Here is a 20,059-nt window from a genome sequence, read left to right as displayed (position 1 = left end):
TTGTGAAGCATGTGATTAAAAATGATATCATAACATAATGAGATATATTTGAATGCTATGCATGAGCTGTATCAGTGTGTTTGTATCAGTGTGTTTGTGTACCAAGGTGAATCAGTGTGACGCTCTACCCAGATGTGTCATTGTGTCGATCTACCCAGCTGTATCAACGTGTCGATCTACCTATCATTGTGTCGATCTACCCAGATGTATCAATGTGTCGATCTACCTATCATTGTGTCGATCTACCTATCATTGTGTCGATATACCCAGATGTATCACAATGTCAATCTACTTATCATAGTGTCGATCTACCCAGCTATATCAATGTGTCGATCTACCTGTAATTGTGTCGATCTACCAAGATGTATCCCTGTGTCAATCTACCTATCATTGTGTCGATCTACCCAGCTGTATCAATGCGTCGATCTACCTATGATTGTGTCGATCTACCCAGCTGTATCACTGTGTCAATCTACCTATCAATGTGTCGATCTACCCAGCTGTATCAATGTGTCGATCTACTTATCATTGTGTCGATCTACCTATCATTGTGTCGATCTACCCAGATGTATCACTGGGTCGATCTACCCAGCTGTATCAATGTGTCGATCTACCCAGCTGTATCAATGTGTCGATCTACCTATCATTGTGTCGATCTACCCAGCTGTATCATTGTATCGATCTACCTATCATTGTGTCGATCTACCAAGATGTATCACTGTGTCAATCTACCTATGATTGTGTCGATCTACCCAGCTGTATCATTGTATCGATCTACCTATCATTGTGTCGATCTACCAAGATGTATCACTGTGTCAATCTACCTATCATTGTGTCGATCTACCCAGCTGTATCACTGTATCGATCTACCTATCATTGTGTCGATCTACCCAGCTGTATCATTGTATCGATCTACCTATCATTGTGTCGATCTACCAAGATGTATCACTGTGTCAATCTACCTATCATTGTGTCGATCTACCCAGCTGTATCACTGTATCGATCTACCTATCATTGTGTCGATCTACCCAGCTGTATCAATGTTTCAATCTAACTATCATTGTGTCGATCTACCCAGCTGTATCAATGTGTCAATCTACAGCAAAATCTAAAGCCCATACGCATTGCATATGATATTTCATAATGATGCATGTAAAACTTGCTGAGTAAAGGACAAAAATGGCATATTCAATATGGCCGTCGTGGCGGCCATGTTTAAGATCGGATCGGAATTCGGGGTGCATATGTGAAACTATGACTGTGATCATCCAAACAAAGTTCCAGCTTCATTGGCCTTGTGGTTTCAGGACTGATGTCGGACTGACAGACATACAGATAGAAAACTTTCAGTCAGTAGAGCTTAATGTTAAATATTAACTGATGGACGATGCAGTCAGACAATAGCTTAGATTCTCCTCCGCTAGTTTGTTTAACGCTTTAGCTGCATGGCTGGACCAGACATTCCAGTGATTGATATTATGAACAACGATCCATGCCCTCGGAGTACGGTGACATGACATGATATAAGTCAACGAGCCTGACGACCCGATCTATAGGAGACTCTTACAAACAGCAAGGGTTGCTGGGGACCTATATATTCTTCGCGAAATCCATATTGGTCCCTTCGCCGGTGGAGCAAATAAATAACTGAATATAAAACCATTACAGCAATTTAATCAAAATAAACATTGCGTTTTTAAACAGATCAAGGGATTTCAAGTTATGCGGATTTCAATTTGAGAGTCAAATATCAGACAAAGATATCTGTCTGACTCAGACAGTAGCCTCCTTGCGCGACGCGATGTAATCTTTGAGTTTGTCGTTTGTCCTCACTCGCTCCCTGTTGGCTTTAACCAGGGGAAACTGATCCACAACAGAGTCGGGTACTTCTATGTCCAGGGCATCGAACACCGCCAGGTCAGCATATGACAGCTGAAACCAAAAAAAAGCATGACGGAAAACCGTTGACGGCCAAACAGTTTAACACATGGGTTCAGAGTTGTGTGAGATCCCTGATTCACACTCTTTATGATCTGTAGTCTGTCATTGCCGTACCGATGATGGTGCTTTGAAGATCAGTGGTCAAAACTGTGGGCATAATATCTGCCAATTATCGGGCGCCGCAGAATCAAATCCTCTTGGTGTGTCGGGGTGCTATACTCATGCTATATCCTCGATTCATCCAAATTATGATCTTTGGTTTGTGAGCACCATACCCAGCGTGCTCATGTTGAACCATAGTGGTTTTTTTTGTTTTTGTTTATTGTTTAACGCCACATACAGCAATATTCCAGCTATATGACGACGGTCTGTAATTAATCGAATCTTTGATTGATACCATGAGCATCGATCGACGCAAATGGGATGCGATGACATCCATGAACCAAGTCAGCGAGCCTGATGACCTGATCCTGTTAGTCGCCTCCTCCGACAAACATGGGTTGCTGAAGACCAATTAATCTCCACGGGGTGGTGCCTTAAACACCCCTGTCAGTGACCAATACTGTGAACATAAAATCTGCATGGAGACATCTTAGGAGCCGCAGAGTAAAGTCCAGGGATGCTTTGGTCGTCGGTTCTGATCCACGATTTACCAAAATAATGATCTTTGGTTTGTTGGCACCATACCGAGAGCGCACAGGTTGAACAATAGTGGTAAACATATCTGCGTCATATCGTCCTACGTAAGACCGTCTCCTTGGTCTAGTGGATAGAGAGTCTGCCCGGAGAGCGGAAGGTCATGGGTTCGATCCCCGGTTCGAATCCCGGTTTGCCGTGATAATGTTTCTTTGTTGTCAGCACAATACCCGTGCTCGTGGTAAACATCCGAGACCTGCATCACATCGGGCTTTCCTCCCACATCAAGCTGACGCGCCGTGATATACCTGGAAGATATGCTTGGACACGAGGTCTAAATGGTATTTTGGTAAGTTGATCGACAAATTCGTGTATAGTGATAAATGATCATGGCTTTGAGTGACTGTTGAAGGGGATTAAGAGCTGTAGGTAAAGGCTGTAGGGCTAAAGCGTTGCTATTTTCTGTAAATAAAATCCCCCATCAAAACAAAAATAAAAAAAATGAAAAGGGGCCTATGTTATTTGAGTTACTGGCGGCGATTATGCACTGTGATGTATTTTATTCAATCAAACTTACCTGTTTACCAACATAGAAGCCAGTGTCATTAGTTTTCAGAATCTTTTCGAAGAAATCCAGATATTTGGGGAAATGCTTCTCCTCATTTTCCTTCTGCAAGGCAGCCTAAAACAGAGAAACATATATCAGCTGAGTGTTGGTTTACGCCGCTGTCAGCAATATTCCAGCTCTAATAAATAATTGAGTCTTGGAGAAGCAAACAAGAACTTAACATTGACAGCAACGTCCGAACACAGTCGGTTTAGGATAACTTGCATATCATATGTGGAGGGGGACTTGGGATGTTATCTATGAATTTATTTCGTTTCCAAAATAACTGGATAAAGTATACTTGCCAAGCTGTATTGAAAGCATCCAGAGAAAATCTGAATCTAACAAAAACCTTAGCCTCCTCACCCAATTCCCATTCCACCCCAAAACCCCATCTACACCCTATCCACCCCAGTCCAAATCTCCCACTTGCCCGCAATCAACCTAGTCACTGGACCAGCCCACCCGATCCAATGTAGACTCCATTAAATAATGAAACCAAGATACCCACGGTGTACTATAAATTTCAATAAACTGATAAACACAGCAGTTGCCAAAAGGCCGCAATATTCCAGCTATGTCACGGTTGTCTGAAAATAATTGCTCCCGGACCAGGCAAATCAGTGACTGAGTTCGACCCACACCATTGTGATCAGCGCAAGATGAAATGCAATCACCGAGCCTGGTCACCCGGTAACCAGATTGTTTTTCGACTAACGTTTCAGCTGTATTGCGAAGCTCTGTAAATATAGGAGTCTGGTCCAGGAAAAACAATGACAGAGTTACCAGCAACACCATCATGACAAAGGCAAGATCAATTTAGCTGGTCACCGAGCCCGATCCTCAAGATCTAGTGTCGGCTAACTTTTCAGCTGTAAAGGAGCTCTGCCAGGCAAATCAGAGACTGGATCATGATCCACACCATCAGGGCAAGACGAACCGCAATGAGCTTGTTACCTAGCTTGATCACCCTCTAGATCATCCTCTGGATCTTTAGTCATCTGGTGTCGGCTAACTTTTCAGCTGTAAAGGAGCTCTGCCAGGCAAATCAGAGACTGGATCATGATCCACACCATCAGGGCAAGATGAACCGCAATGAGCTTGTTACCTAGCTTGATCACCCTCTAGATCATCCTCTAGATCTTTAGTCATCTGGTGTCGGCTAACTTTTCAGCTGTAAAGGAGCTCTGCCAGGCAAATCAGAGACTGGATCATGATCCACACCATCAGGGCAAGATGAACCGCAATGAGCTTGTCACCTGGCTTGATCATCCTCTAGATCATCCTCTAGATGTTTAGTCAGCTGAGGTTTCAGCTGTATCGCGGTGCTGTGTAAATATAGGAGTCTGGACCAGGCAAAGCAATGCCTGACTTCATCATCAAGCCTCATCACCGAACCTCTTCAGTCGTCTCATCGACAAGCACTGGGTACTGGGGACCCATTTTTCACTGTATTTGGCAGTAGGTCTTTCTACTTTAACGACAAACCTTTTTTGTTTCATCATTTTCGTGAACCCAGTCCACGATGAACTTCCACATGTCCTGGGTGATGCCCACAACTTGGTCCACCTCAACCATCTCGAAGTCAGTACTTCCGTATAGCCCTGAAGGAGATACAAAGCAGCGGTAATGTAACGATCTATCCAAATCTGCAAAGTTGTATAAACCCATGAGACTTTCACTTTAAGGGTTATTTTCACATTTTCTCTGTAATTATTAAAGTCTGTTGCGGCTAGTTGTCCATTTTATCTGGGAAATACAAGTCACATTTGCGTGAGTGAGTGAGTTTGGTTTAACTCCGCTTTTAACGGTATTCCAGTCATATCACGGCGTGTCAGCTTTACATGGTTGGAAAGCCTAAAGTGATGCAGGTCTTGGACGTTAACCACTTTGGTGAAATCCACGACAAACCTAGAAACATAAGCGGGTCGAGCCGGGATTCGAACCCATGATCACAGGTTTCTGGCGTTTCCAAGGGACGCAACTCTGAACAGCGAATTGCAGTGCGTAAGCTGACTGGGCCTCCCCGCGTTGCAGATGAACTAGCCGAAGTTATACTGACATAATACTGTATTCCAGCTATATTCCACGATATATACTATTAAAGCCGAGGGATGCATACACGTGGTTTACAGCCCAAAGATTCACGCCGCCTAGGTACGATGACTATGTCTTTGTTTTTTGTTTAACGCCGCACTCAGATATATTCCAGCTATATTACGGGGATCTGTAAATAATCGAGTCTGGACCAGACAATTCAGTGACTGACATCATGAGCATCGATCCACGCAGTTGGGATACAATGATATGCATCAACCAAGTCAGCGAGCCTGACCACCTGATCACCTTTTACGGCAAGCAATGTTTGCTGAAGACTTATTCTACCCCGGATCTTCACGGGTCTGAGGTACGATGACATAAAGTGTACAAGGGCACGCATTGTAACTAACCAATCTTGATGATGCATTACTTGTTGAGTATCAGAATTATACTTTCTTAAAACCAAAAACAATCTATTTGTCAAAATGATCGAAACGACTTTCCTAAAACAGCTGGAAAGTTGTCCTACTCAACTGATAAAAATACTTCTACTATAAAGTTTGAAGCGACTGGGCGAGTTAATATTGTATGTGACGTCATATACCTTCAAGTCTTGGTTCCTATGGGCCATAACAGCGTAGATAAATTTGGGGTTGGATGTCAATAAGGGTGGATTGTTTTAATCGTATATGGATGGTGACCACATTTTAGTTTCGGCCTGGCTGTCCTGTTGTACTATCGGACCCGTTTCTGTAACATTCCGAACGTCAATACGGTCTTGTATACACGGTACCTTTCAGATGGTGACGCGTTTTTCTATTAGTCTGCTTATGATATGAGGACCTGGATAACTCAATCAAATGAGCCCTACTCCGTGCTTCAATTGTGTGAACCCTGCTACAGTAAACTACGGTTATAACGAACTCAAAAGGACCACTAATTTGAGTTCGTAATAACCGTAGTTCGTCATAAGCGTATACATAGCATATATACAACAAATGGGCGGGACTAAAAAATAAATCCGTTATATCGGTCAGTTTGTAATAAGAGTGTTCGTTATAAACAGTACCTTACATTAAAATACTGTGTAAAGCCAATGGTCGCAAGTGCATGGTCGATGTTGTACAAATAGTGACCTGAAAAACCTTGTCGTTTGAACCATGTAAATCTTACGCCCATTCGTCTGCAAACTCACGAAACCAATTACTTTCTTTCACTGTTGTGTTTGTTAAAAAGGCAACATAGTTAGTGAGTGAGTATGGTTTGACACCGCTTTAAGTAATATTCCAGCAATATCACGGCGGGGACACCAGAAATGGGTTTCACACATTGTACCTATACGGGTAATAGAACCCGGGTCTTCGGGATGACGAACGAAAGCTTTAACCACTAGGCTACCCCACCGCCCCAAGATAGCAAAATAACGCGAATAATAACCGTATCTATGCACGGGCGATATAGGAATGTAGTATTAAAAAACCAGTGAACTATCGAGATGGTGTGAAATGGGGTTTAACGTCGCGTTCAAGATCATTGCACTTATATAGCGGCGTGTATGCACGTGTGTGTGTAGCTGCTTGTACTAGTCCGGACTGATGCCGATTTTATACTGCTAGCCCACTGAGATACCATGCCGCAGTTTAATATTTAACACCCCACTCAGACACAGTATACTGACTCCGAGCCCACCAGTCCTTGTTTTAGCCCCTTAATGCCGAGCGCAAGGCAGGGTAACAACAAGTACTATATTTAACGTCTTTTGGTTGGACGCGGCCGGGATCGAAACCACGACCTTCCGCTCTCCGGGCAGACGCTCTATCTACTAAACCACAGGGGTGGTCAGGAACGTAGTGTATACAAACCGGTGAAAATATCGATGATACAACATTTGCGACTGATCGCAATACAAACTGATTGGTTTCGCTCACTGATCCCTGCGCATGCGTATATTTGTTCACAATGTACTCACCGAACTTCCGGGCTAGAAAGTTATTTATAGCCACACTCTCAGAAAACATTTTCCCGTCAACTTCCAGGACTGGAACTTGTCCGAAGGGCATTTCTGAAATGGTAATTAAATACCGATTAACGCCACGTTCAAAGGACATATTCTCACAACAATAATACAGGATTGATCTACGATTTTATAAATAAAAAATATGTGGGATTAAATGGGATATATTTTCAAATATTGAAGTGCAAGTATCATGAAAAATAGCAGTATTGTTTTTTACATGATAATGTAGCTATTATGTACAATACGATTCCCGTGGAACAGTGTGAAAACGTAAAAATGTTTCTTGACTGAAAGTCTTAAATGTGTTGGTGAAACACCTAGAGCGGGTGGGGCAGTACTCGGACACTTAACGTTCCTAACGGCATGCAAGTTGAACCAAAGTACCTATTGACTTTCTTTCATCGTATATGTGAAGGAAGGTAACTGCTGTGGTGATTATACTCGGTAGTGGTTGTGTTCGTGCGCTTGTTTCAGCAAATTCTTATGATATTTACTCGACGACTACTTCGGTAGTAATCGGACGCCTGCGGTTGAAGTCGGACACCCTTGCGGCAGTACCCGGACACTTTAAGAATTTTTAAAAAATGTCTTAACCGAATATAACATAATTACAATTGTGTTTTTTTTTTACTGTGTCAATGAGAACATCAAAATAATAGCAACATAAATACAACTTCATTGGCTTATCTTCTCATTTTGGCATCACTGTACACAGATACATGTGTTGTTTTTATACTGACATTAGGTTTCTTCTCAGTCACTAAACCCAAACGCTGTCACCATCGAATCCTGTTTCATTCAGTCTTTCTATTATTTTGAATAAAGTACGACGTTGTGGCTTGATACGCAATAAATAAAAACAGTCTAGTTTTGGGCCCCCACCCCTAACAGGCCCGCTGTGAGTAATTCTACCAGTAAAGAACGGTGTCACATTTAAAACGCAATCTTCCATCATCAGAGGAGTGAGTACTCCTGACAACTGTAAGGGAACTCTGCCGACGACGCGGCCAGCTATGTCCCGTAAAACCTGTCTATTGGGTGGGGGCCGGACTTCCAGATCTAAACTACGAAAATGTATGTCAGCTTCATCGGGAAAATAATAATTTTGAGAGCGTTTACGTCATATATGTTTTCTGGTTCCTGATTCATCTTCAGTGCCATAAATGGTAACGGCTTCACATGATACACATGGTACCTATGAAGAAAGAAAATATAATATGAGAAGTGGCAACATTCGCTAAATAATCTTCCGTTGTTAATTAGGTGCAAAGTCTATCATTAACCTGGTACTTCATAGTTGTCATATATTTCCCAAAAACTTATACTCATAGAAATAAACCAGTACATCAAATGAATATAGTTTCAGGTTTAATATTACCCAGTTATTGACGAAAATATTGCGATGGGTTTCGTGCTATGGTGATAGCTGACAGCATTGGTGTCTATACCCCACCCTGGTGGTCCAGAGTATGCATGAATCTCGTGGAAAAGGGCGTCAAAGGGATATTCCATTTTTCTGTTAAAATATGAAAAATATGTTCATTTTTTGTACATTTTAATGTGAAATGAACACTGATTTCACTTCTTTCAAAAAAGCAAACTGTGCCAACAATAACATTCACATTGCAGGGAAACTGGTTTTTTCCCTCTCAGCTACAAGTGTCACACGTGAAGGGAAGGTCGGCGAGTTGTTGATGTGTTAATGTCTGGTATCCCAGGCAATTCTTGTGGAACCATTTGGTACAATTAAGACACCCCACCCAGTCATCATTTGCCGCCAAATCCCGACCCAAACAAAGGTGACAAAAATCCCGGAGGGAATCATCGGAAAAATCGATGTCGTCGTCGTATTCGTCGTCATCCATGTAGGGAATCTCGGATTCAGAGAGATCTTCGTCACTGTCTAGTGTTGCTTTGCTTTTCTTTTCTATTTGTTTTAAGATTTTTTATGCCTTTTTCTCGTCTTCTTGCTTTCTCTTTTGCACACGCTTCTCTTCCCGTTCTTTTTCCCTTAGGGCTTTCCGGGCTGCTTTCTCTTCTTCTCGTTTAAGCTTTATTTCCTCTCTCATTCGCTTTCTGCTTTCTTTCATCTGTTTCTCTTCCTCTGCCTTTCTCTTCTTTTCAAGGAGAAGTTCCCTGATGTCTTCTCCTGAGGCAGATTTGGGTAACACTGTAGGTTTATACTTTTGGGTACGGCTCCGTACTTTAGGGAGAACTAAATATTTGTCAAATGCGTCACTGGAAGATGTGTGGGCTGTGGCTGATGTAGAATGTAAGACGAGGTGTGAAGTGTCTGTTTGGGGTGTTGTGCTATGTGCAGTTTGTGATTGTACTGGTGCATGAGGGTCTGTATGGGGTGATGGCAGAGTTGTTTGTACGGCTGGTGAGGATGCATATTCTGGTGATGTTAGTGTAGCGGAAGGTTGGGATGGGGTGTCTGCTGGGGGTGCAAATGTGAATGTTCTGACTGTGGATGGGGTTACAGGGGTTGACTGAAGGACTGGTTTGCATGGTTCAAAGATGGTGCTGGGTTTTAATTTCTGATTATCGGTAACCTTACCAGGATTGAGCGGAAACAGCCCTGATTCGAGGAAACCCCTCTTCGCATTTTCTGTTGTAGCTGCCCTTACCCAAGCAGTTTTAAATACACTGGCAAAGGTACATTTCCTAACACATTCGCCGATGTTTGAAATCTGAAAATCTCGGACAGATTGGCGCCATGCATGTTTGAGTGGACTGAACAAGCTCAGGTCCAATGGCTGTATAACATGTGATGCGTGTGATGGGAGACAGTACAGGACGATGTTGTTCTCCACACAAACAGTGCACGCTTCAAGGGTAAGGTGCGTTGAATGACCGTCCAGAAACAGAATTATTGGTTTCTTGATTGCCTGTTTATCGACATGGGGAATGAAACAAGTTTTAAGCCAAGAAACAAATAGTTCTGCGTCCATCCAGCCATTCTCGGTTCGCCCTAGAACCGCCTCCTCAAAACCATCTAGGGGGTTGTATTTGAACCTGCTGCCGGGAAAGACGATCATGGGGGGAGTGTAGTCACCTGAAGCACTTGCACAAGCAAGAACTGTTATCTGGCTCTTGTCTGAGGCCGAGAAGTTATAAACTGTCTGGGATCCTCGTTCGGCCAGAACCCTACCACTCTTTGGACACATGGGGAAACCCGACTCATCAGCATTATACAGCCTTGATGGGTCATGCAAGATGTCTGAATCAGTTTTGTCAGCGATGTAGGTTGTGAAGGTATCAAACCAATCAGCAATTTTTTGTTGTGATACCATAGCACGTTCTTTTGAAAGTTGTGTTGGTGTTCTTACTGATATTGTAGGGTTTCGTTTTAAGAAAGCCCTAAACCAATCCCTACCAGGTCTGTCATCAGTAAAAGGATTCTCCCTACCATCTAATTTGATTATTTTCTGGACCGTGTCTAACAGTTCGTCCCTTGTCCGGCCGTACCCTATACTCGACATGTGTATAGCCCAATCTGAAAGATGTCTTTCCTCGTCTTTTGATAAGATGGGTGAAGGACCTTTGCGGTAAACAAGAGGTACTTTATTTGAGAGTTTGTCATGCAGAGTACTTTTTGGTATACCAAAAGCGACGGCAGCTTTGCGTGCAGACATCTGCTTGGCGTTAACAGCATCCATAGCCCGCTTTAAGTTTTCAATTGAATAGGCAGGCTTTCCTCCTCGAACGCTCATTTTAGCAAATCTACACAGACGGTCCTACAATATAATTAGAACTAGTCAATGGAACTATCATATCCATATACTGAAGAATAACGGGAATGTTACTGATACGTAATAACTTCTGTTATCAGATTAGAATGAATGAGGGTACTGATGGGTGACACGTAAAAAACGTTCAGTTTCATCGCAAAAGTAAAATATGACTGATAAACGACACTGAGATAACGTCTTTTTATGAGATTGACAGTTACAGAATGTTTACACTAAAAGCATGCAACTGACATACTGTACGTATTAACCCCCTGAATAACACCCCCAAAGACAAAGTCACGTGCACCACCCCACCCCATCCCCAATCAGAACCCTCTTAAAGTATGTCACTGGCGATCGAAAAAAACCTATTTTTTCATTTTGCATTTTCTTAATAGCTTTTTTTCAATTATTTTTATTTTAAAAAATTCTGATATGTATTTCCAAATTTTATTTGTCGACTGTCCGAGTACTGCCTTCCCACGTAATTTCTCCGAGGTAGTAGTCGGACACAGCTTAATTAGGTTATTTTTAGAATTTTCGCGCCAAACGTTTCCATGTTGGCACGGTCGATTCACAAGAAGTCGCCAAAAACAGAAAAAGCAGACCAGAAACTAGTCGTGAGGAATCTATAACCTTATGATCAGAAACTACAATGCATTGCCAAAACGCAACAAAATGCGTGGGCGACATGGTCACGTGGGAAAACATGCACACGAGCTTTTATCGTGAGTGTTACCAGTAGCAGACGAATCTTTTCTGACGTCAGGGAGGAAGAGGAAGAAGCCTGCGTGAAAATTATGCCCATCAGTACTTTTGTTTATTGTGTACACGTGTTAATTTGCTGGGTTTCCGGGTACTGCCACTGTCCGAGTATTGCTCCACCCGCTCTATATATACGACAAATAAAAAATTATAATAAATAAGTTACTAATATTTGTTACAAATAAAATCTAACATAAACGGTTCCAAAATGCAGGAAATAGCGTTTAAGAGGTTTTATTTTTTTAAATTTATTTAGGGGGCATGCCCCAAAACCCGACTGCTTCGCGCCCTCGAAACATTGGTTTTGCACCCCTGATTTCACATTTCCTATGTTACTATTAAGGTCTATTGCGGTTAGTTGATTATTTTATCTGTGAAATACAAGTCAAATTTGCAAAGTGAGTAAGAGAGTTGGGTTAGCGCCGATGTGGACAGTATACCAGTTATATCACGGCGTGTCAGCTTAATGTGGGAGGAAAGCCCGAAGTGATGCACGCCTTAAACGTTTACTATATCGGTGGAACCAATGAGCACGACAAAGCTAGAAACATAATCAGGGCGGACAGAGATTCGAACCCACAACCATAGGTTTTTGGCGTGCCCAAGAGCAATAGCTCGGCACAGCCAATTGCGGCTTCTAAGACGACTGGGCCACCCGTGCTAGGATTTACTTTGCATTTAAACACCATAATGAAACCTTCGGAATGATGTAAAATCAAATGAGAAATGTTTTCTTTATATTCCAGTGGATCGAACCCTCGTATCGGTAACCTGTTGAGCGAACAACATTGCTACAGGCGCCGATAAATCATAATGCTTTGAAGAATCTCTTTTTCAAGTACATGTACGCCAAAAATAGATATTTTATGCACGTTTCTTAAGGTTCGCAGAAAGTATGTTTGAACCATGATCATGTTGAAAAAACTTGTTTTAGATATCATTTTCTGTTTATAAGTTAGATAACACACTTTTAATTTGGATTTCTATTGAATGTCTTTTTGTTTTGGATAACTTACAGCAGTGATCGGGACACAGTAGACACGTTTGTGATATCACAGACTTTACAATCCTGATTCCTATTTTGCGGTCAGAATCAGGATTATTTGGATGCACCATTGTCGTGTTTTTAACGTATAACGTTTGCAGCAGTTTTTCGACACAGACTAGAAAGAGGCCTAGCCTTGAACCAAGCCTGTACTGAATTATAAGTCCACGGATGTTTGGGATGTCTCTATATAATATACAAGTCTAGATAAGCGGACAGCAAGGACACAAGGCAGTCTTTTAAAGGGACAACTAGTTTTGATTATTTATGTAATGTAGGAATTATGATTACAGACTTGTGCAAGTCTACAGAGGCTGGATTGCGCTCGATATCCGCGCGAGGACAGAAGGAATGATTCACACACAAGCACAGCTGGGGCATAACTTTCTGTGCCCGCCAAAGACCTAGCTCAAGTTCTCGCACCATGTCATGCTCAACACAACCGTTTTTTCAAATTCACATGGCAGTCAAACGACAATAAGAAACAGAAAATGAAAGCTATTATAATGCTTACTCAATGAGAAGTTCACTGACATGTCACGAATAAATCAAAATATGTTGCAGCAGAATTTCAGATTACATACACTCGATATATTGCACTGACTTACTGGGTTTTATTTCCGGCCACTGGTCCATGGAGAATCTCGAGTCTTCATATTCATGGCCCTGGTATGTAAATATCAGACGGGTAAGTTCAGCCTTACCGCGAATATCGAAATATATGAGTTTGTAGGTCGACATTTTGCAGGCTCGCAGACGTCCGCGATGATTTCAATACTGGGGCACGAACCAGCTGCGCCGAGAGTTTTACAGCGCGTGATGCCAAATGCACGATCAGGGCTGGAGTCGCGTAATAGATACCCATCAGTTGTATGATTAGTCAATTGGAGACTCATTGTGGGTAATTTTGTGATAGGCCTTGCGCGAAGCTGAACACGTTTCAGCTCTGTATGTAGGTCATTTTTTCCGTGCTTTAAAGTTCAGCTTCTGCATTTGTAACTGTTCGTTTATCGGCATTGTCTGTTGTTTAACGCCGCACACAGCAATTTCCCGGCTACATGTATGTGGCGGCAATTCATCTGTTACGAGAAACTATCCACGCCGTACTATCCATACAATAATATGCAATGAACCAAGTCAACGAGCCTGACCACGGACGGACGGACGGACACAGACAGACAAATTGTTTATCAAAGTGACCTTACATGAAATAGTAATAAATAAAAGTTCATTATAGGATCATTGAAAGTATTTGTTTGTATTCAGCATTATTCCAGATATCTCACAGCGGTCTGTAAATAATCCAGTCCAGACATTCAAAATGAACCAACCGTTAAGGGTTACGAGAGACTATAAACCAGCATAAATATAGTATAATTATCAACAAGATCATACAAAATATTTGAACCATAAAGTGAATAGGCTCTAATATATACCCTACTAATAATACGTAAAGGACATTTCAATACATTACATAATGCTGATATAAACATACACAGAATTTACTGAAAATAAATCACATGCCACGGTTATGCACTAAATATTTTCAACTGCAATAAAAGTTTGCCTATAAAATGTACAATATCTCGGCTTGGCATAATAAAAAAAACACTTTCTGAACATGATTAAGATCACTAATACTATTACACACACTGATTTGTAGCAATCTGTTGCATGTTTTCTTTTCAACAGGTGTGCTTCTATATGATGGGGCCTAATTCTTATCAGGACCCATAATGATGATCCATCAACGAAAGATGCAACACAGGGGCCTGTTCTGGCGAGAGATAGATTATTTCACGGGGGAAATGGTTAGAACTCTAGAACAAAGCAAAACACAAACAGCGCTGCCTGGGTGACAAACCAGAGAGAGCTTGGCGAAGAATAGTGCATGCAAAACAAGACGCTGTCACACTGTCCTGGTGGGAGATGACACGGACTTGCTCATCCTCCTTCTCCATCATGTTATGATGGAAGCACTTGACTTGTTCCTGGCACCAGAACCCAAGCCAGCTTCAAGCATGAAGCAATCAACGCTGCTGCTGGGCAGTGATGTATGCAAGCATGTGCTCTTTTTACAAACAATTCTTGGCTGTGACACCGCGCCTCGACTGTTTGGCTTGGGAAAGGGTCTAGCATTGAAGAATAATGCCTTGTTCTGTGATCAGGCTAAATGTTCAGCCAAACAGAAGAAAATGGGGATGCAAAAGTCACCACGGAAGCACATAAACATGCAATAGTGTCTTATATGGCGGATGTAAGAAGGAAGGACTGAAAGCTTATGATACAAACGATTTTGGGGGAAGGTGACAAAGATCTATCACACGTAGAGCCACAAACTCTGCCACCATCCTCTGCAGCCGCAAGATACCACAGACCCCGTGTCTACTACGAGGTAATGGAGTGGAAAGGGTTCAAGGGAGATACTGGAGCGGGGATGGCACACGATAGATGGATGGTGCTTACCAATACCTTCAGATCAGCCTGCAGCACCTTCCGCACTCCAGGACATCATCTGATGTAATTCCAAAAAACCCTGTAACATACGAAGATGCACTTGCCGGAAATATGGTCTCACTTGCAGTGCTGTGTGCGGGGAATACCATGGTACAAGCTGTACCAATAAACAGTTGCCAGACTTCTCAGAGGATAACAAACCTGTTGAGACTTTCGAGGTACATGTACATAATGTGCCTGCAACGTCAAGCTGCAGCATTCACTTTGAGAGTTGTTCCATTGTTCATCACGTACTAATGATCATGAAACACACTATCATGTAACACTATTATGAATGAGCATTTTTTAGATTTATATTTGAATACCCGGGGTAGATCCGCGGTAGTATAGGTCTTCAGCAACCCATGCTTGCCGTAAACGGCGACTAACGGGATCGGGTGACCAAGCCAGCTGACTTGGTTGATGCATGTCACCGTATCCCAATTGCGTGGATCGTTGCTCATGATATCAATCACTAGATTATCTGGTTCTGACTCGATTATTTACAGACCGTCGTCATATAGCTGAAATATTGCTGAATGCGGCTTTAAACAAATAAACAAACAATCAGTTATTGGTATTTGGCGGTTATATTGGATTTCCGCAAATGAACTACTAGTGAAACAACTGGTTTGGATTAATTCTGAGAAGACATTGTGTGGACACACTGTTTTTCAACTGGTATTTATATTAAAGAAAACAAGTGTTTTATTAGTGTTCATTCTAGTGTTTATTGTCATGGTAATAAGTAGATACAGACAATACTAATCAATTTTGATATTTAGACTTGCCAAAACATGTCATTTACGAGATACATTTTGATATTTGGTGGATATATAGGATTTATGCAAATGATTGAGTATTCTACATACATCCTTGGGTTTGTTTACCCCAATGTAGAAAATGTTCAAATTACTGAAATATGTCATCAAAGACCAATAGTGTATTGATATTTCATGTCTATCCTGCAATCTCTTGGTGGCAATCTTAGACGTTTTGGCCATTATGGGGCAATGGTGACAGAGTATATTATCTAAAAGTGTAAACTATACTTCAGTGAGTTTGTGTGCCACTGAGTAATAATTATGCATATAAGTCCTATCACACTGTTTTAGAGTTAAAGGTGAGGTGAAATTGGGTTTAACGTCGCGTCCAAGATTATTGCACTTATATAGCGACGTGAATGCATGTGTGTGGCTGCTTGTACTAGTCCGGACTGATGCCGATTTATAGTGCTAGCTCACTGAGATACCATGCCGCAGTTTAACATGAACGCCCCACTCAGACACAGTATACTGACTCCGAGCCCACCAGTCCTTGTTTTAGCCCCTTAATGCCGAGCGCCAGGCAGGGTAACAAGTGCCATCTTTTAACGTCTTTTGGTATGACGCGCCCGGGGATCGAACCCCGGACCTTCAGCTCTACAAGCGGACGCTCTACCTCTAGACCACGGCGGTCTTTAGAGTTAAAAATTCCATAGTCTAAACTCATATTAAGGAAACTTGGCGGCCATCTTGAATTTGGTGGCCATCTTCAATATTTGTTGATTTATCCAAAGTCGAAAACGTTCAGTTATAGTAAATATCTTTTTAGAAACACAATATGGCTATTTCACAACACAACACATGCCTTTTATCATAAAAAAATTGAACCTCATCTCAAACATGGAATAGATATTGATAATTGGCAGTTATATTGGATTATGTAAATTAGACATATTTCCAAAACCAGGATTGCTTGGGACTTTTAGTTTGGTGTTCTTGGGACCTTGTAGAAATGCATTGTGGTGAAATAAATTCGGTTGCAATTTGTTCCAAGTTGAGTGACAAAATGGCCCAGATTACTTGGACTTTTAATGCTGAACGCCATTTAGTGTGAAAAAGTACCATTTTTTCACATTTTTGGGATCTGACGCGGCCAGTGGATCGAACCACAGACCTTCCACAGACACTATCCGCCAGAGCGGAAAATGCTTAGCAATAATGATATAACGGGAATACTGTTCAAAGCAGTGAAACCAATTTCACTCACTAATAACATGAGAAATTTAAACACCACAATGAATCATGATTATCATATCTTATAGATTAACATAACAGAAATGTATGTTGAAAGTACAGGCGCGGCACGCGCTTAAGCTTGTGGTACTGGACAGAGACGAGACGAAGCGCAGCAGACGAGTCGACCGACGACTTGTCAATTTCGCACGTGCAACACAAGTTTCTCGTGACACTAACGAACTGACAGCGATTTCTTTCAACAATAAGAAACTTGCTTTTACGTCATCTAATGGTGATTAATCAGAGGTCAGAGTTCAAGTGATCTAACCTACTCAATATATGGGCAATATTCAAGGAACCAAAGCACTTACTTTGTTTAAACCACGTTGTTTTGATAACCGTATTGAAAAAGATATGTTTACCTGTGAGCAGCTCCTGCCTGATATGCACGTGATTTGCAATGCCTGTCCCGTGGCACATGTACAGTTCATATTTTAACTCATGCACATTTATCAATCACCAAATTATTACATGCCCTTGTTGGGGGGCCGGTTATGAGCAAACAGTCCTGGTAAAGAAATGAGTAATTTGTTGTCTTGTCAGTTGTCCTGTAACAAATATCAATACATGACGTCACAGGAGGTAAATCGCGTTGATTTTGGGTCTTCTTTTTGTGTGGTCAAGTTGAAAATAACAACAAAGTATTTTTTAAGTAAAGGCATAAAAGATTTTACGTCAATACATATTTAATCATTCATGGCTAGAATTGCTCCCAGGCATCCTACGCTGGTCGCAAGAGTGAGTGAGTGAGTTGCGTTTAACGCATCTTTTAACAGTGTTACAGTTATATCACGGCGTGTCAGCTTGATGTGGGAGGAAAGCCCAAAGTGATGCATGTCTCAGACGTTTACCACTTCGGTGAAACCCACGAGAAACATAATCGGGGCGAACCGGGATTCGAACCCACAGTCAAAAGTTTCTGGCGTGTCCAAGGGACGCAACTCTGCACAGCGAATCTCGCCGCGCCGCAGACGACTGGGCCATCCGTGCCCCTTACTCGCTTACAGGTATGCCGACATCGCTGAAACAGTGCTGCTACCCTGGGCCACCCGTGCTCCCCTGGCCGCAAGAGGCGAGAGGATCGGGTGGTCAGATGAATTTGTTGACTACGTGTCGTCGTAGCCCGACGGCGTGGATCGTTGCTCACAATATCAACCACACCACACCACACCACACCACACCACACCACATCAATATGAATCGGCGGACAGTCGCACGACTGTCTATAAGGATACCACTTGCACAAAGCGATCTTAGCGCTAAGACTATCGTAAGCCTATGTTACGTGCAAGTGGGTCCAGGAGTCTGAACGTGACGAAAAAGTTAAACTGTGTATGTTGCAAACACGTGCGGTTATTCCGACAGTTTACCATGTGTCACTCCCTGACAGAGCGTCACGTTACCAAGACAACAATTGTAATTGCTAATGCTTCCAGTCTATGATTTACTCAGGCCAAGATTAATTATCTGCAGGTCGTTGTGACAGAGCTGATCCGTGAAGATCCGGATAGAATAGGTCTTCAGCAACCCATGCTTGCCGTAAAAGGAGGCTATGCTTGTCGTAAGAGACGACTAACTGGATCGGGTGGTCAGGCTCGCTGACTTGGTTGATGCATGTAATCGCATCCCAATTTCGAGAATCAATGCTCATGATATCAATCACTGGATTGTCTGGTCCAGACTTGATTATTTACCAACCGCCGTCATATAGCTGGCATATTGCTGAGTGAGGCGTTAAACAACAAAACAAAAAATCGTGACATAGCTGTCATATTGATGACTTCGGTGTAAAACAACACTCATTCGCTCTTTTCCAAATATAGTACAAGTTAACAGTCATGTTACATTTATTATTCCAGCGTTAAACAACAAACAAAACAAACAAACGTTTATTATTTAGTGTGACAACGTATAGCAAACATGCATTGGCGTTATTTTTCATTTTTCTAATAAGCTCTGTCTGTTCTCAAGTACCATGTACATTATGTCGTTAATGTAATTCTGAAGTCGGTCATTCTCTTCCCTCTCCACTTGTAGCTTTAGCATCAGCTTCTGGCATACGACGTCGTGTACGGCGACGTCAGGTCCCGCTGACCGAGGGGTACTGGTCACAAAGTCCACATGACGTGACATGTCAGTCAAACTGGTCCCCCTTCGGCTACACAAACTCTTCACTGCATTTCGATTAAAGTCGCTTCGTGGCCCGTGATGTTCCTTGGACATTATATCCCGGAGGGCCTTGTTTTCTGTACGGAGTCTGCCAATCTCAGCATCCAATTCAGAGGACAAGTCAAATGCTTCATCTTCTCGGCTTGAAGGGCTGTGTGATCCGAATCCTGAGTCGTTGGTGGTGTCATTGTCCGATAGGTTGTGCTCCTTGCTGTGTCGCTTCTTCAGAAACAACAATACCAGTTTAAGAAGAATGATGATAACAGACTTGAAAAAGGCTATTAGCTCACCCATCATCAGCATCTGAAACACAAGCACCATGCTGCATCACAGGGTTATCTATGCGCAGAGTTATGGTGTGATTTCCGTGGTTTCGAATCACGGTTTAGACCCGAATATGTTCCTAGTTTTGTCAGCATCATACCGTGCTCGTGGGTTTCACCAAAATGATAAACATCCGAGACCTGCATCGGTTTAGGCTTTCCTCCCACATTAGTGAGTGAGTGAGTATGGTTTTACGCCGCTTTTAGCAATATTCCAGCAATATCA

At 42.2% G+C, this 20,059-nt stretch overlaps 2 protein-coding genes across 2 annotated transcripts; both read right to left on the bottom strand.

Annotated features, from left to right (window-relative positions):
* Nucleotides 1-1,657: 1,657 nt before the first annotated feature.
* Nucleotides 1,658-13,611, bottom strand: LOC139445679 (probable glutathione S-transferase 6). The gene is made up of 5 exons (XM_071226868.1): nt 13,394-13,611; nt 7,194-7,286; nt 4,673-4,788; nt 3,155-3,259; nt 1,658-1,932 (listed from the first exon to the last, which is right to left on the bottom strand). The coding sequence occupies exons 1-5, from the start codon at nt 13,524-13,526 to the stop codon at nt 1,774-1,776; spliced, it is 606 nt and encodes a 201-aa protein (XP_071082969.1). The 5' UTR covers nt 13,527-13,611; the 3' UTR covers nt 1,658-1,773.
* A 5,668-nt stretch (nt 13,612-19,279) lies between these two features.
* On the bottom strand, nt 19,280-19,813 carry LOC139445682 (uncharacterized). The gene has a single exon (XM_071226871.1). The coding sequence runs from the start codon at nt 19,811-19,813 to the stop codon at nt 19,280-19,282; it is 534 nt and encodes a 177-aa protein (XP_071082972.1).
* Nucleotides 19,814-20,059: the final 246 nt, after the last annotated feature.

This window comes from Haliotis cracherodii, unplaced genomic scaffold (assembly GCF_022045235.1).
Source record: "Haliotis cracherodii isolate W230 unplaced genomic scaffold, xgHalCrac1.p SCAF_6, whole genome shotgun sequence".
Taxonomy (NCBI): domain Eukaryota; kingdom Metazoa; phylum Mollusca; class Gastropoda; order Lepetellida; family Haliotidae; genus Haliotis; species Haliotis cracherodii.
Note: the sequence above shows the minus strand (reverse complement) of the source record. Positions and strands in the feature narration are given on the sequence as shown.

Excerpts from the sequence above, each read along its gene's own strand:
- LOC139445679 (XM_071226868.1), bottom strand. The coding sequence starts at position 13,526 with ATGTCGACCTACAAACTCATATATTTCGATATTCGCGGTAAGGCTGAA. Across the intron at positions 7,287-13,393 it reads GTGGCCGGAAATAAAACCCA|AAATGCCCTTCGGACAAGTT; the intron begins GTAAGTCAGTGC and ends TTACCATTTCAG. Across the intron at positions 1,933-3,154 it reads GCTTCTATGTTGGTAAACAG|CTGTCATATGCTGACCTGGC; the intron begins GTAAGTTTGATT and ends TTTTGGTTTCAG.
- LOC139445682 (XM_071226871.1), bottom strand. The coding sequence starts at position 19,813 with ATGCTGATGATGGGTGAGCTAATAGCCTTTTTCAAGTCTGTTATCATC.